Genomic DNA, 16,191 nt, shown 5'->3' on the forward strand with positions numbered 1-16,191 from the left:
GATTTAACCGTTTCCGGAGTGAAATTCTCGTAGAACCAATCAAAAAAATGGTTTTTAATGTCAATAAAACATCTCTCAGAAAAGTTCCAAAAAAGTGATATTAAAATGTTTTATTCTATATAAAAATGGTTTAATCAAGTAGATTAGAGTTCCCTTTAAACAATGATGTGCAACTTTTAGTGTCCGGTGCAAAATTTACGGTGAAAATGGGGTGTTCAATGATGGCGTGAATCGTGTGCGATAATAGAAACTTGATTCATCTATCGGATAAATCGCCATTAAATTTTCATTTTCCTCTGGAGGAAAATCTAAGGATTTCCTGGAATTTTGTTTGGTGGGATTATAAACCTTATAAGTAAGACATTTTTTTGGCATAGTTGGAGAATCCATACAGTTTGCATGGTAGTCAGAAAAAATCACTGAACTTGAACATCATTTTTGTATGCGAAAGTTCAAAGCCTCCCCCTATGTTGTAGCTGGGCATAAGAGCTTTCGATCAGTACCAAACTTAAGGTACCCCGACCCCTAACCCGAGCTAGAAGGGGTGAAAAATTCAATTTTCAAATGGCCATATCTCCGGTTCTAATTGTCAGAACTTGAAAAATTTTGGTTTAATTTTGGTTTTAAAGCTCTCGTGGAGTACTACAAGCCTTATGACATTCCAATTTCATTTGATTAAATCGAAGATTCGATTAATCGAAAAATCGATTTTCGATTAATCGATCTCGAATATTTCGAAAATTAAACGATGCTTTTTCTTTAAATTTTAGTATGTTGTAGCTGAGGGCGAGGCCTTTCCAATGGTGGGTCGCACTCCTCCCTCGATGTTCCCTGACCTGAGCTATTATCAAAAATGTCTTGACCGGACTGCATTTTCTGTGTTTATGAAGGGATTTCGATGAAATTTTAGCATATAGGGTAAGTGTGCCAAATTCCGGCCAGCTTGCAATTTCGGCCACATTTTTTGTTCCTCGAATTTCATTGAATTTTTAGTTTTTGCATACTCTACAAATAATACAATAAAAAAAATAACAAAAAATGTCGCTTCGACGAACAAGATGATTAAAAAAAAACATTAGAAGAATTCCAGAAGGGCAAGGAACTGTGAAAATGAAGGTGGCCGATATTAGGCCACAAATGTAATGTCTATATTTTTATGTATTTTAGAATGTATTAAGAGTGAATTTAGAGAAAATAAAGACGATTTACTGCCTACAAGGTTCCAAGGAACACTCCTTATAAAAAAAGTAACAAATAAATTCAATTTGTATTAAAAATATTACATTTCAAACATAAGACATTGGCGCTTGCATGCAACTATGCCGAAATTTGGTACACTTACCCTTTTGTATCTGAGATCAAGAACTTTCTAACGATGGGTCCCATCCGTATCTACCCCAAGCCACTGTACCCTGACCCTTACTATATCCAAATGAACCGGACTCTATCTCTAATGTTTATTAACCGAATTCAATGAACTTTTCTTTCTTTTATTGGTCTTCCCCACTCAGGGGCCTGACATTTCCTATGTTTCCCATATGTTTCTAGCGAGCCGAAAAAACTTTTGAGTTCATTAGCTGTTTTCTGTCATTGTAGAATTAATTAGCAAAAAATACTAATACAAGATAAAAGCCAATTTAATAACGAATAGGCAACCGAAAACCCTAAATTGGCAACCTACGTAGTTTTGGAGATATCTCGTGAAATGTGTACGAAAACAGGAAGAAAATTACACTAAAACCGGTCGCATTTTTCAGAGCTAATGTCACCTCCCTGTCCCCACTCAAACTATTTAAAATAGAAAAAGACCAGTGATAAGCCCAGATAAGCTTATGGTAGCTGAGATTCTTTACAATTGTATATCTATTTATTTATTTATATCTATATGGCAAAGATCTACGTGTTTTTCTTGTCCTGAAAAGATAAACAACTCTGACGCAATCGGAGGAAGTTTTCATCTTCCTATTTTCATTACCATTGAGATTCTTTACAGGCGACCTCGAAATGCGTGCTACTCGGGGTGCTTGCAACTCGGAATGCGTGAAAATGCGACAGTGAATTGAATTTTGGGGGTAAAGAATCGCGTCGAGCCAATTTCATCCATTCCGATGGCCGAGAACCGTTTGCTCGTTTGGCCCTGGGAATTCCGTCTGTTTGCACGGTTACTGTGAAACTTTGCGGCCGATCGCCTACAGGGTAATCACTCGCTTCACTGCAATTTCACCCATTTATTGTGATTGCATACATGTTGCTAACAAGAATTATAGCCTTAAGACGAAAAATTGTGAAAATATCAAAATCACAATGATTGAAAAGAAAATCATATTTAATTGGACATAGTTCGTGATAAATTTATCAGAAATAATTTCAAGCCACGCCAATTTTTCATCTTAAGGCTATAATTCTTGTTAGCAACAGACGAGCCGTAATGGTATTTATTATATTTAAAAGCTAAAATTTACTAAAATTTGAGGTATAGTTGTATTATATCTTCAATTGCAGGAAAGTGCTTTCAATTCCCTTTGGGGGAATTTGACTAATGGGTGTAATAGGTGTAATATTAGAAGGTACGGTAAACAGTGCGAAAAAATAAAATCTCAAGTTGTTAAAGTTAAACTATTACTCTGAGCAGTCGATATAAAGCAATATCGATATAAAGGAAGGTGAACATGTCTGAATGAAAAAATGAAAAAAAAATCAATAGAATAACTGAGCGATATTTTTCTCAAAAGTTCATCAGTATCGACTTTCTGTCTTTTGAACAGGAAACCTAGTATTATGCAGTGAAAATAAATTTTTAGACACGTAATATATTTCAATAACAATCCCTGAACTTAAATTCTTAGAATTTGCAAATACAGCTAAAATTTTCCTGAATTTAGCATTGCAAATGAATATTACTTACATAAATTTGTTAACATAATTGTGGGTATATTCTGCAGAATTGTTTCAATTAAATATCGGAATAATTTAAATTCTCTGAAAGCTGAACTCTACTTGGAAGTAGAGGAATGTGTCAAAATGGTATGTACAAATTCCAAGCATCATCCCACAAATATCCCATGTGTACCAAAAAAAAAAAAAGAAAAAGGTGTTTATCTGTGATAATTCTAATATTCAATTATAAATACAGGTTTCAATGTTTCCCTCACCGAGTATTACAAAAATATTTCTCTTGTAATCAATTATTGTTAAGGAGATTTGTTCTGAATTCCATTTTTCCCCTTCACTGGGCAGAACAAAATTGTAATTAGGCTAGATTAATTCAATGTTAAATGAGCTAAGTGAGAGGAAGGAACATTGTCAAAATGCATTAAATAAAGAAATTGAAAAATTGAGAAGTTTAGACTTTTTTTTATCACCAATTTATTTGGTGAAATTTTCAATAAACTTATCGTAGTCTTCTGTGAGGTATTGTTTCTTTTTCTCCAGAGTCTCAATGCATTCCTTTCTGTCTTGGATCACAGTTTCGAAGGATGAAATCCTGTCGTCCAGATTCTTCGTTCTCACCCTAATTGCAAAAGTAAGTGAAGAAGTGGAACAAATTGAAGAAATGCAGTGATAATTTAGAAGAGCAGAGGTCTGCGCCAAAAAATTAAAGCAGGCAGCGACTTCCCACCCGGAAAATTCTGCAGAATTCTGCAGAAATTCGTCAGATTAGAAAAGGTAACTGCCGAAAATTCTGCAGAATTTCTGCAGAATTTTGTTCTAAAGGTGGATCCGATCGTTGTATGAAAATTCTACAGAATTTTCTGCAGAATTTCTACAGAAAATTTTATGAATTTTCGGCACTTTCCTCAAGATGTCATTCTGTCAAAATGGACTTGGAATATTTTCTCTGAAATTATTTATCAACTTGGTAGAATTTATAATCACGATTTTCATGATATATTTTATATATAAATACTGCGAGGGTATGCTGTCTATAGAGAAGGATTAAATAGCAGTATTAAACATACTCCCGACCGAAAATTCTGCATTTTTTAAAAATTGTACAAGAATTTTCTTGAGAACCAAAAAAAAAAAATTAAAAAAATTAAAATTAAAATTTTAAAATTATTTATTATTTATAAAAAAAATTATTCTTTTCATTTCATTAGGTATATTTTCGTCAATTTTTCCAATAAAATGTATAGATTTGAAATAACCGTCTCTGAAGCAGCCATTAGGTAACGAGTTTGAGACTTCGCTTACTCGAGACAAATTTTGATAGTTTTGGTTATTTGCCGTTACGATCGCTAGTGCGGTTTTTAAATAATGGCCGTTAAAAAAGGAAGAAGAAGAAAAATTGCGGAATTGCAGAACGAAGTTTTGCTGGGTTATTGATAAAATTTCAAGGGGTACTCAAGATCGAAAATTTGTGTCCATATTCCATGTGATTCCAATGTGATTCTAGTGATTCCAAATATGTGATTCTCATAATAATTCAATTCAGTATTCTGTGATTCTGTTCATCCCTGATATCCTCGAATTTATCGAATTTCGGATGTTGTTAAATACGATGAATTTCATTTGTTTTTGGAGAAAATTAAAGTTTTCTTTCTGTCACGATTTGTCACTTCAAAAGAGAAGTTCCAAGATGGATCTACAATATTGAGCTATATTTAAATATTTTACTGCAATTAGTAACATCTCCAATTTTTGAAGTTTATCACGGAAAAATCCAGTGACGAATATAGGAGGGTAGCAAAAAGGCAATATTGACGAGGAATCTACACCAAAGGTGTCCCCCTGAACCGTTCTTTTAAGTGTTTTGTATTTGTACGCTTAATTTTATCCAATCGGCCATTTTTAGTACTACATGTTTAAAAATAAGAATTTCCATTCAATTGTAAAATTAAACAATAAAAAAATTAAACATAAAAGTATAAAACTTAAAATTTTATTATAGATTTGTGATTGAGGTCATTTTCACACAAAACTTTTCTACGGTTTTGAAGTGTTTCTTGAATTATCCAAGCTTTTCAAAAAACTCAAAATCATTTAATTTGAATTAAAAATCAGTAATAGATAAAAATTGATAAAATATACAAAAAAGCCTTGCGCGACATCAAATTTTAAAGATTTGCAAAATAGGATTTTTAGGGAACTCAGAAAAAAAATTTTGAATAATAAAAAGAGCTACAATGTCGCGATGGAACAGGTATGGCTAGCTTTTCACATCAGGCCTCAAAATACTCAAAATGAGGTTAGAATTCAATTTTAGAAAGAAAGTAATTTGAAACTCTACAAACATCCTTTTTCAATCAACTTTTGACCACAATATTCCGCCATTTTCTTCAAGGAAAAGCCTTTTCTTGATGGCTTTAAGAAGCTTTCAGCCTACGAAATTCGCCGAAAAATTGAATTTAAATTAAATTCTTCATATTAAAAAAAATGAAAATAATTTTTCTTTATCAGAATTTCCACCTGATTTTTTTGTGTTTTCGTTTTTGAAAATAATTTGATATCATCAAGAAACGACGTGAATTTTAAACAGGAAGCTCGTCGAAATCTTCCTAAGAAAGTTAATCGGAAGGTGTTTTTAATTTCTTTTCTTAAAACAACAAAAACTCATATTCACTCTTAGAAATCAATTAAATCTAATTACGTGCTTTCGGAACCGCTTAAAATCGTCAAAATCGGATTACAAAAAGATTTATTCTAATTTTTCAAGCATATAAAGTTTATAAAGTCTAAGAGCCTTTTTGGTCTTTAAGAGCATCATTTTGTGCAAGCTTAAAATTCAGTTTCCTAGAACGGAAACCTATTAGTATCCATGAAAACGCTTTTGTAAATCCGACAAAATCGTATAAATCGGCACAGTGATTTCCTCGTAAAACAGGTCATAAGTGGATTCCTTTTTCCTTTTATTAATTTTTAGACAAGCTCAAAGTCATAATAATTAGGTTTACTTTTTTCAAATTTTCGTGAAAACTCATGTTGTCTACGTTTAAAAACACAATTTCTGTTGGAGACAGTTCTCCAGTTTGGTTGCCTTCTTGCAAAAATCCAGAAAAATGGGCAACTCAATTTGTGTAAAATACTGATCATAGGACAAAATGTAGTGCCTTACCGTTCACGATTTTGTTCTTAGTATCCCGGGAATCCGCCTTAACCGTATTTGCTGACTGGGTCTTGGAGAAATTGTATTTCTTTTCAAATTAGACATATTTTACGGTTGTTATTTTATTTGAAAATTAAGAAAAAAATCAAAAAAATGCATAGAAATTAGTAATGTACTTTGGCTTATCATTAGTTATCGCGAAGATTTAGGAAAGATTGATTCTGTGATTCCATTTGATTCTAGTAATTCCATTTCCATTTAATAATTTGATTCCAGTGATTTTTGAAGGAATATCAGTTCTCTCAGGAATATCAGATTCTATTAGAATTTTATGTGGGATTCCGTGGATTCTATGGATTCTAACGGAAAAATGTATCGGTATTCTAAACTTGAGTAACCCCTTGTACAATTTAGTCATTAAATATTATGAGATCGTTAATACATTTCTTAACGAATTGACGTATTTTTAATCGTTGGGCGCATCAATGAAATGATTTTCACAAAATAATTGATATACTACCTTAATATAAAAGTAAATTAGTTTAAAAGTTTCGTTTAATGACAGCACATGAAATATTCCTTAATTTTGTAGTTCCTCGAAATCAATTTATGAGAAAAAAATTAAGATTTCTGCTAGGAGGCCACAAGTATAGACTGGCCATAAGTAATGTCGCCACCCTATCACTGGGTGTGTGCCAGCGATAAAGTGGTCAAATCTAAGAGGAAACTACTTTTTAGGTTATGCCCAGAGCTTTTCGTCTCGAAAAGGACCTTTTTCAATGGCAGGAAGGACATTTAATTTTACTTTGCTACTATTTTCATTCATTTTTTTTTTTTGCTACGAGGGTCATTTTGTGATAATCTCAACACTCAGTCGACTAAATGTTGCTTTCGCAGTTTTTCACATGGTGTTTTTGCTGGTCAAGACATTCATCACTAGCAGGACATCATTATGTAGGGTCTTAAAGGTCTTGAAAAGTTGAAAGGCTTTTAAAATATCGCGCAAAGTGAACGTCAATGAACGATATATTACTCCGATTCTTTATTGACTCATTTTAACTGATCGATGGCTCATCTCTTCCAATTGAATCCAATCCAATTCGAAATGAGAGGTCGAATGTATTAAGATTTGACGTTTACAGAATTGTAAGCTGAGAGACGAACCAAATGGAGAAAATTTTAATTTTTACTTCTTCGTGCGGTTGATTATATTGCTGTCTTAATTGGAATATTGGAAATAGGAGTGTCACTGTCATCTTATCATCTTTTCAAAAGGAAAAATATTTTTTTTAATAAATTTTATTGCTGACGCAAAAATGGGAATTCCGTCGACTTTTCCGATCAGAATCGTATTCAGCTTTGTTCGATTACCGTGGTTATAGGGTAGCCAGCCGGCTGCAAAACTTTTTCGGCCCAGACCTCAGAAGCTTTTCTTATTATAAAACCACAATCTCAAAAAGAATCCAACAAGAATCCCTTAACTTCAATAAAGACTTTATAAAAGCTCTCAAGTTTCCTTCTTGACCTTTCAACTTAAAAAGCCAAACAAAAGCTGTTGGACTCAGATGATTGATTTCAATGAAAAAGACTTACTTGAGAGATCGCAATTTCAATTCCAATTCGAGATTCTTCCTGTGATTGCTCTCAATCATATCCCGGATAATCCTGTCCGACTTCTCGCATTCAACCTGAAGTTCCCTGACCTTTGCATCCTTTTCCCGAAGATCTGCTCGCAATTTCTCTACCGTTTTCTTGCACTTCAGGGAGAACTGTAGACATTGGTCATGTAGAGCACATCCGGAAGGATTGGGAGAATGTGTGACTTACCTCTGGATACTCCTGGATCTGCTTGGAGAGGCTGTTGATAGGATCAAATGCCGCTAAATCAGTTCCCTGGGATACGTCCGGCGAGACCAAGTTACTAATCAGCGGAGAATCTGGAGTGAGCAAGATCTTCTCCTTCATTGGAGGGATTTTCTTCTGGAGAATGAGTTTCTGCTCCGTCAGAACACGAATTGCATAGAGGCCATCCTTGTCTTTCGCAGAAACTTCCTTCATTTTCTCCTCGAGTTTCTGTCTCTTCGGAGCTATACAATCTCTGGCTGGTTTACGATTCTTCCCTAGCGCCTCCGGAACTCCTATTTTATCGTCCATTTCGCGATTTTCCAATTGTTCCCGGAAGATATGAAATTTTTCGTAAACACGCGCTTTTCACATTTGTTTGAAACACAAAATAACTGTTTACTGCGCCATCTCTGAATCACCACGAGAAATTCTGAATCCCACCTGTTGCACGCTTCGGCGAAATTTTCAAATTACTCATTCAAAAAGTAACGGAAAGAAGATAATTGTAATTGAAAGAAAAATAATGTAAAAATATTAAAATTCGTAATTTAATTTCTAACATAATATAATTTAACTCTTTCCGGACCACACCACAACATATCCAGCGAACGAATTTCAGTAAAACTCACTTTACTGTAAGTCTTACGACGTTATCACACTTGCGCATTAAAATTTTAATGTGATTCACATTAATTGTCGCTTGTGAGCGTCCAAATATGTTATTTGTGTCTTTGAGTTACTTAATATTTGGGGTTTTTTCTATTTATTGATAAAGAAGTGGACTTGGCCTCCAAAATTATGTTTAAATTTACCTAAAGCATAAATATTTTTCACATTAAAAAATTAAAGAGAAAATCGTATTAATTTTTCGCATTAATGCTATAAATCAATTTATATCAAATTTTTCGGGTCAAGTCTACCTTTTTATCAAGAAATAGATCAAATTTTGAAGTTAAAATGATTCAAAAACACAAATGACATATCTGGACTCTCACCAGCGACAATTAATGTGATTCATATTAAAATTTTAATGTGCAAGTGTGATAACACAGTTAGTGGTCAAATATGATACTTTCGTAGGGAAATAATTTTCTCCGCCTCTGGGAAATTGGAAAACTCATAGGAACTCTCGTCCCCAAAAGAACGAAAAGGAGACAAACTTCAATTTTCCAAAAGCCAATAATATCAATTTTGTGAATTATTTTTGCGTGTCAAATGACTCCTTTACAATGTTGATCACTAAAACAAGAAGAATTATTGACCAGTATCTTGTGGGATGTCCAGGAAGTGCTGAAAAGGACACCCAGCTCCTGCTTGCTTACAGATTCCTCAAAATATTTCACACAATAACACTTTAACACACATTTATCTCAACACGATGTTATTGCAGACACATTAAGCTTTCTCAAGAGCCAACAAAACACTTCATCGACAATCAGAATTCACCAAAATCTGGAAGAATAGGAAAAACTTCCCTGAAGCAATCTCCCTCGCTGCCAAATGTCAAAATTATCGGCCATATTGGCAAAAATTTCGCTCCCGCTTGGAATTTTCTTACAAGGTTGGTGTCAAAAAGCAAATGGCGGGCATTGGCGGGATAACCTTACATTTGACCTCAAGATTCTTGCGGACGAGAGTTCCCATAAAGTTTGAACAAGTTTTTTTGAAAATTTAAGAGAGAATTGTTTTTCAAATTTATGCAATCTGTAATTGTTAGTTATCATACTTATTGGCCCCGAGAGGTTTTTCCTTATTCGGGTCTAGAAATATGAAAAAAGTCACAATATCTGCAAGGAAGCAGAATATCGAAAATTCACGATTTTTGACCAAGAATATCTTAGCTCAGGAGTTAATTGGGATCCTGCAAAAAATATCCTAGATTTAGACATTCTTATAATTTGTATTCATCCACAAGAATCGGATTTTTATCAATTCTAAATAGTCCAAAAAAATTGTTTTTTCCATGGGTACCCAGAGTCCCAAAGGAGACGAAGGAGTAAACAAGCTCAATAAATTTTGTAATTTAATTATTTTTCCGCTACGACTTTCGATTATCGCGAATGGTACAGTAGAGTCTCGCTATAGTCCATATTTGGTTTCAAATTTGACACTTGGGTCGCACTATAGTCCAAGGATGTGCTTAGAAGTCCATGTAATTTTTTTAAAATTATCAACGATTTTTAGTATTGAAATTGCTCGACGGCTTCCACTTTCTTTGCGATTGTGGTACTTGTTCTTGCTCTCTTCATTGTGGATCACAATTATCACAACTACTTAATAAAGTTTGCTAAAAATATTAAAATAATTATGCATGTCGCATACTAAAAAACATAACCTAACTTAAAATCAACGGTCGATAAATTGTGGACTATAGAGCGATGGCCTATAGCGAGACTCTACTGTATAGTCAAATTTTTCAGCATTAAAAAATGAAGACTATCTGAGATTATTTATTCAATTTATTTAATTAAATACAAATTCATTAGATAAAAATACATTTGTTCTGAATTTCATTTTCCCTTTCTCTGGGCAGAACAATATTGTAATTAGGCTAGATTAATTCAATGTTAAATGAGTTAATTGAGAGGAGGGAACATAGTCAAAAAAAAATCTGAGAATAAAAAAAGAATTGGATTTCTATCGCCAATTATTTGGTGGAATTTCCAAAGAACTTGTAGTTTTCCTCGAGGAACTGCTTCTGTTTCTTCAGGGCCTCAATTTGCTTCTGTTTGTCTTGGAGTCCAGTTTTGAAGGATAACATCTTGTCGTCCAGATCCTTTGATTTCTTCCTAATCAGAGATAAATGAAGCAGAGCAGAAGATTTAACAAATTTCAGAGGAAATATAATGCGAATTCCGTCGACTTTTCCACACAAAATTCCAGCCAGACGGTCGCAAAAATTCTTCGGCTCAATTTTGCGCCAAAAATAAAAATTACTTGCCTGAGGAATTGCATCTTCTCTTCATTCATGAGCTTCTTCTTGTCCCTGGCCTCAAGCAAGTCTTGGAGAAGTCTCTTCTTTCGATCACGTTCAGCCTCAAGTTCCCGGACTTTTGCTTGCTTGGCCGGAAGTTCTGTACGCATCTGCTCCACCTCCTTCTTGGCATTCTCCACGAACTATGGACATTTAACCGAAGAGATGGAAAGAATAGTAAGCAGCCTCAGAAGAAAAACCTAAGACTTTACCTGTGGAAACTCTTGAATCTGCTGGATGAGACTTTTGATAGATTCCACAGTCGCCAAGTCGGTTTCCTGGGCCCTCTGTGGCATGTCGGAAGAGTCCGAATCACTAATCTGCATGGCATCCGGAGTATCTTTAATCTTTGCCTGCATTTCAGTAATTCTCTTCTGGAGAATCATTTTCTGATCCGTCAGATTGCGTATTTTGCTCATATTTTCTGCCTTTTTCAGGATAACCTCCTTGGCTCTCTCCTCGGCTTGCTGCACTAATTGTGCCATATAATCTCTGGCAGCTTTGGCTCGCCTCACTCTCTCCTCCATAGCAGCTATTTTCTTTTCCATCTTGCAAAAATGTTACATAAATTTTTACTGTACCTCGATGTGTTCTCAATGGCTGCTGCGACAAGAAAGAGAAAGGACACCAAAATGTCTCGCTTTTTATAGTGCTATAAAGAGGAAGGTATACAGCGCCGCCTGAAGGGCAACATTAGAACTTTGTATACTTCCCGGCAGGACTAATACGAACTTAAGACCTCAGGCTTAGCCTTATGGCTTAACTTATACGGGCTTCAGACCTAAGGCTTAGCCATCTGGCTTAACTCCTCTAATTCCTAATCAGTCATGATTTTTTAGGGAATTGTTGTTTAGGATTAAATATTAACGACCAAAATCCATTAGATTTTGAAAAATCAATATAATTGCTTGTTACTTAGATTTTTGAGACCTTCGGGAACTGTGCTAAACCTCCAATCTGAAGCCGGCATTATCTAATTTCCTAAAAGTCAAGATTTTTTGGAAAATGTTGACTTAGAATTATATTTTTAAAAGCAAATGATTAAATTGATTTTTCAGAACCTCTTTCTAGTCTGAAGACCGCTTAACTGTTTGTGATTAAGACCCTGATACATTGATCTAATAAAACAGGCAAATAATAATTTTTTTAATTGCATTTCAGATTAACACTAAACCTACCAATACCGGCCAAATTGACCCGTTTTCTTACAATTGGTACATATTTAAACGATACAATGCCGCTATTAAACTCAAGATGAATATGCAATATCAAGAATATCAATCTTTATAAATTTTACGACTATTGTAACTCCCACTTTTTTTTCGAGAGAAATTTTGAAAGAAATTCGGGCAGCAAGCTTTTTGAAATGCAACGAGTTTTTATTCATCTGCATACACATATTGAGTTTACATACTCAAATATATTGTAAATATCATGAAAGTCCCTTAATAATGCAAAATTATGTCAAAACTAAGACAAATCATATCAAACTTGAGCACATTTGCTCAATTTCATAATCATAAACAAACTTGAATAATGTCAACATACTTTTTTTAAATTTAACTGCTGCCCGAAATAAAAAGTAACCCGATATTAAAGAAAACCGAATTAGTGAGAGTCTACTGTACATAGGAAATGTTACCTATGATTTTTTAAGGACATACTATATAAAAACAGAACTTAAGGACTTATACCAAGTCAGTAGGGAAATGAACTAATAGTTAAGGGTATTTTTATGTTTTAAATCATTATGTAGCAGGAAATAGACGGAGACACTGAACCTTTCTTGATTTTCACAATTTTATTCTCTACGACGTTTCGAGGATGGATGTCCTCTTCATCAGGTCCACAATTCAATTGAACAATTTTTAGAAAATCACTTCTATCAAAAATATTATGAATTTTCTTTTTCTTACATCGAATATGGCAGGGAAAATCACGTACAGGTGGGAGTTGTTACACTGCACTTGAACTTTGATCACAAATTGATCTGTGATGTTCACCATTCGACTGACCGACACAGAATGAGCTCTCCTTTGAGATCAATTTTCATCACAGCTGTGAAATCCATCTTCCCTTGTTGCATTAGTATGTTGTTGTCTCATTTTTACTCGTTGTAAGAGCGAGGTGTAGATGGTGTTGATCCCTTCTGTATCAGCTTTTCTGTTGATCGTGTGTTGTTTGTGTATGTGAATGTAGAGCATCTCTAGATACTCAAGCCTTCTGTTGTGCTCACACTTGTCCAGAATTTCAGCTGAATCAAACTGAAACCGGTGCTGCATTTCTCTGGCATGAGTCACCAGGGCTGTGGCGTCACTTCTTTCTTCTTGATTTGGGTTGATCTGAGTGATGCTCCTCTTGTGTTGGTAAAGCCGGTCTTTTAATCTCTGCGTTGTTTTTCCAACATACACCTTATCACACTCACATGGGATGGAGTAAACAACTCCACTTTCCATTAATGGGTCAATCTTGTTTTTGAGATCAGTGTGCATTGCCGAATTTGTGTTGTTGCATTTAAATGCTATTTGGAGATTTTGTGTTTCGGTGCACAATATTCTCTTAATCGCATCACTTAATCTGGGGATATAAGTGATCGATTTGTAGATGATCTCCGTGTTGGTATCCACATTTTGGGTCGTATTGTGAGCTGTTTGTTGTCCAATGTGTCTATTCCATAGAATGTTGATGAGTTTTGGCGGGAATCCATTCACTCTGAGCTTCGAGAAGACGATGTCTTTCACATGTTCCTTGTTGGTAGTTGTGAGTTTGTCGACTCTTTTTATGAGGCCAATAGCGGTACCTACTTTCTGTCTCAGAGGATGTTGTGAATGGAAATTCAACATTCTGTCTGAGGCGATGGGCTTTATGTTAAATCATTATGGTTTAGGTAAAAATAGGGGATAGTTTTTAGGCTAGTCCATTCGTTTCAACATAAAAATACCTGAATTTTACAGGCATTATTATAGACAAATGAAATGATAAAAAAGAAAAGTTGAATATGGACATCATTCTAGGAGATATTCAAGAATCTTAAAAGATAAATTGGAAATCATTTGGTCCAGTAGTTTACGAGAAATTAGCATTTAAAAATGATGTATAATTTGGGCAATAGACAAGGCAATAGAGAATAATTGTACGAGTAAAGTCAATTACTCCAGAATATTCACACTCTGTATCAGCATCGGTTAGCACATTTTTTCCGTCGCAATCAAGAATTGAAATTTTTGGGTAATGACGCAAATAGAATTTTTATGTGAAAGGGGAGAGTGATTTTTGTATAAAAGGGTGAAATTTTTGTATAATAAATCAGATTGTGCTACAGAATTATCGAAGTCTTTTTAGCTGAAATTCTTTACAATCTTTTCTTGGTGCAACAATATGGTAATAACCTGACGATCCGAGGAACATTGCCGATCGCTGGTGCTCTTTCCTTATTTGGTTTTATTTTTCTATTAAAAAAAAAACAAATTACTTTAATATAAATATGAAATAGTGAGCAAACAGTAAAGACCGAAAAAGTAATTTTCTGATAGACTTTTATTTAGTTTAGGCGATAAAAACCTCAAAACTCGGCACAAAGTCGTATTAGTCCCATGTGTGGACTGCATAGCCGTACTGATGATAGCTACGAGTACCATAATGTGTGTGTACAATGTATGGTCTGCCGGGTTTTCACTTAAAAGAAATTGTGAATTACTGCGACATCTGGGAATCATCACAAGAACTTATCGTCCTGTGAACTCCGCTATACAAATTATCGATTCAAAATGTAACGAAAAAGCATTAGTAATTTACGTAAAATAAATGTAAATGGTAAAAATTGAGCTGAAAATCAGAGAAAATTCAGACATGAGATAATCTAATTCTGCTAAACACTGTGCATAAAGAGAGATTATATTTCCCTGTTTTCAAGAGAGCAATAATAAATTTGAGGAAAAGACCTTCATTCACAAACTTACAAGCAATTAATCATCTCGCCAATGGAGTGCCGAAAGTGGAGGATATGTTGTCAATGCTGCACAAATTTACACATATTCCTCGCATAATTAATTTTCAGCATCAATTTGAGACACTAACAGCCAAAGTATACATGAAAATTTGCATTTCTTGTGGCTCATCCCGCAGAGAGACAAATAAACCAATTTGAAATTTATGGTACGCCAATTTACCTTCAAGAAGTTTTACTATTGTTTTCCCGCATCGCATAAAATCCCCAAATACTGCTCTAGGTCTAGACCCTGAGAATCAATGTGCGAAAATGCCATTTAGCAGCCACTTTGCAAAGGCAATTCACTGGAAATAAATTTAATGAGTGTTAATGTGAGAAAATTAAATCATTTTCACTTTTGGCTTGATGATTAATTGTTAAGATTAGAAGTGCATCTGAGGTGGATAAATTGAGTGCATTAAATCTCTTTGATTTCCAAGATGCTAATATTTTGTCAAAATTCATAAGTCACAATTCGCATTATTTGGAATTAGTAGTATTTAGTGCTCTTCTACATGAAAAGCAAAACATGTGGATGCTGAATAAATCATACACTTTATTGCATAACCACAGTCTAAACCGTTTAAACAGAGTTGCAGGACAAAGATCACATAGATAGAAGAAATAAAATTAATAAAATCGAAATTTTGGTAGTGGAGCTAAATGGAAACTAATAATATTGAATAAACAATAATAATCTGTAGCCCAATCCATAATTTTTAATTTACAACTCTTCATTAATATTTGTGTAGATTTGCCATATTTTGTGTACTATACTTTTTTTTGTCAAATGTGAAAAATTTTGAAAAATTTCATTAGTGACAATCCTTAGATTAGAAGCGTTATTCCATTATTATACGGCCTTTGCTTTTAAATGTTACCCTACAATATTTTATTCCTTGTCACAGTAGTTATACTTCTCACTAGAATTTCTATTTTAAATTGATATTAAGATATAGGAACAGAATGAGAACAGTTCACAGCGCCACTCGTGGCGGAAAACAGTGCCCTCACGTGGGAATAAGAGTTTCTGGAAAAGTTATTTGTTGTAATAATATTTTGTTGAAATTGTTGCAATAATGAAATTATTTCAGATCTCTTCAGAAGTAAATAGAAGAAAATGGCGGAGAATAACAATAATTTAATTATTTTTATTTGTTTGATTTTAAAAGTGTGCTTTAGTTGCAATCACCACTATGCTTTAAAATTACTTATCGGTTTATAACCGGTTCATTACCAATTCACAACTGATTTAAACCGATTTCACTCAGGCTATCAGAATACTTCACGCGTAATTAAGGTTTCAGAAGTATCATCCGTGATTCGAAAGGAAATTAA

At 34.1% G+C, this 16,191-nt stretch overlaps 2 protein-coding genes across 2 annotated transcripts; both read right to left on the reverse strand.

Moving 5' to 3' along the window:
- Window positions 1-3,092: 3,092 nt before the first annotated feature.
- LOC129806150 (uncharacterized) lies at window positions 3,093-8,280 on the reverse strand. The gene is made up of 3 exons (XM_055854526.1): window positions 7,874-8,280; window positions 7,640-7,815; window positions 3,093-3,511 (listed from the first exon to the last, which is right to left on the reverse strand). The coding sequence occupies exons 1-3, from the start codon at window positions 8,198-8,200 to the stop codon at window positions 3,367-3,369; spliced, it is 648 nt and encodes a 215-aa protein (XP_055710501.1). The 5' UTR covers window positions 8,201-8,280; the 3' UTR covers window positions 3,093-3,366.
- A 2,076-nt stretch (window positions 8,281-10,356) lies between these two features.
- On the reverse strand, window positions 10,357-11,466 carry LOC129806151 (centrosome-associated protein CEP250-like). Its single transcript, XM_055854527.1, has 3 exons — window positions 11,078-11,466; window positions 10,833-11,008; window positions 10,357-10,680 (listed from the first exon to the last, which is right to left on the reverse strand). Exons 1-3 carry the CDS (start codon window positions 11,411-11,413, stop codon window positions 10,539-10,541), a joined length of 654 nt encoding a protein of 217 aa, XP_055710502.1. The 5' UTR covers window positions 11,414-11,466; the 3' UTR covers window positions 10,357-10,538.
- Between the last annotated feature and the right edge of the window lie 4,725 nt (window positions 11,467-16,191).

The sequence above is a fragment of the Phlebotomus papatasi genome, chromosome 3 (assembly GCF_024763615.1).
Source record: "Phlebotomus papatasi isolate M1 chromosome 3, Ppap_2.1, whole genome shotgun sequence".
Taxonomy (NCBI): Eukaryota; Metazoa; Arthropoda; class Insecta; order Diptera; family Psychodidae; genus Phlebotomus; species Phlebotomus papatasi.

Coding starts and splice junctions, on each gene's coding strand:
- LOC129806151 (XM_055854527.1), bottom strand. CDS start 11,413: ATGGAAAAGAAAATAGCTGCTATGGAGGAGAGAGTGAGGCGAGCCAAA. Junction 11,009..11,077: donor AGATTCAAGAGTTTCCACAG/GTAAAGTCTTAG, acceptor AAATGTCCATAG/TTCGTGGAGAATGCCAAGAA. Junction 10,681..10,832: donor GAGAAGATGCAATTCCTCAG/GCAAGTAATTTT, acceptor ATCTCTGATTAG/GAAGAAATCAAAGGATCTGG.
- LOC129806150 (XM_055854526.1), bottom strand. CDS start 8,200: ATGGACGATAAAATAGGAGTTCCGGAGGCGCTAGGGAAGAATCGTAAA. Junction 7,816..7,873: donor AGATCCAGGAGTATCCAGAG/GTAAGTCACACA, acceptor CAATGTCTACAG/TTCTCCCTGAAGTGCAAGAA. Junction 3,512..7,639: donor TTGAAATTGCGATCTCTCAA/GTAAGTCTTTTT, acceptor TTTTGCAATTAG/GGTGAGAACGAAGAATCTGG.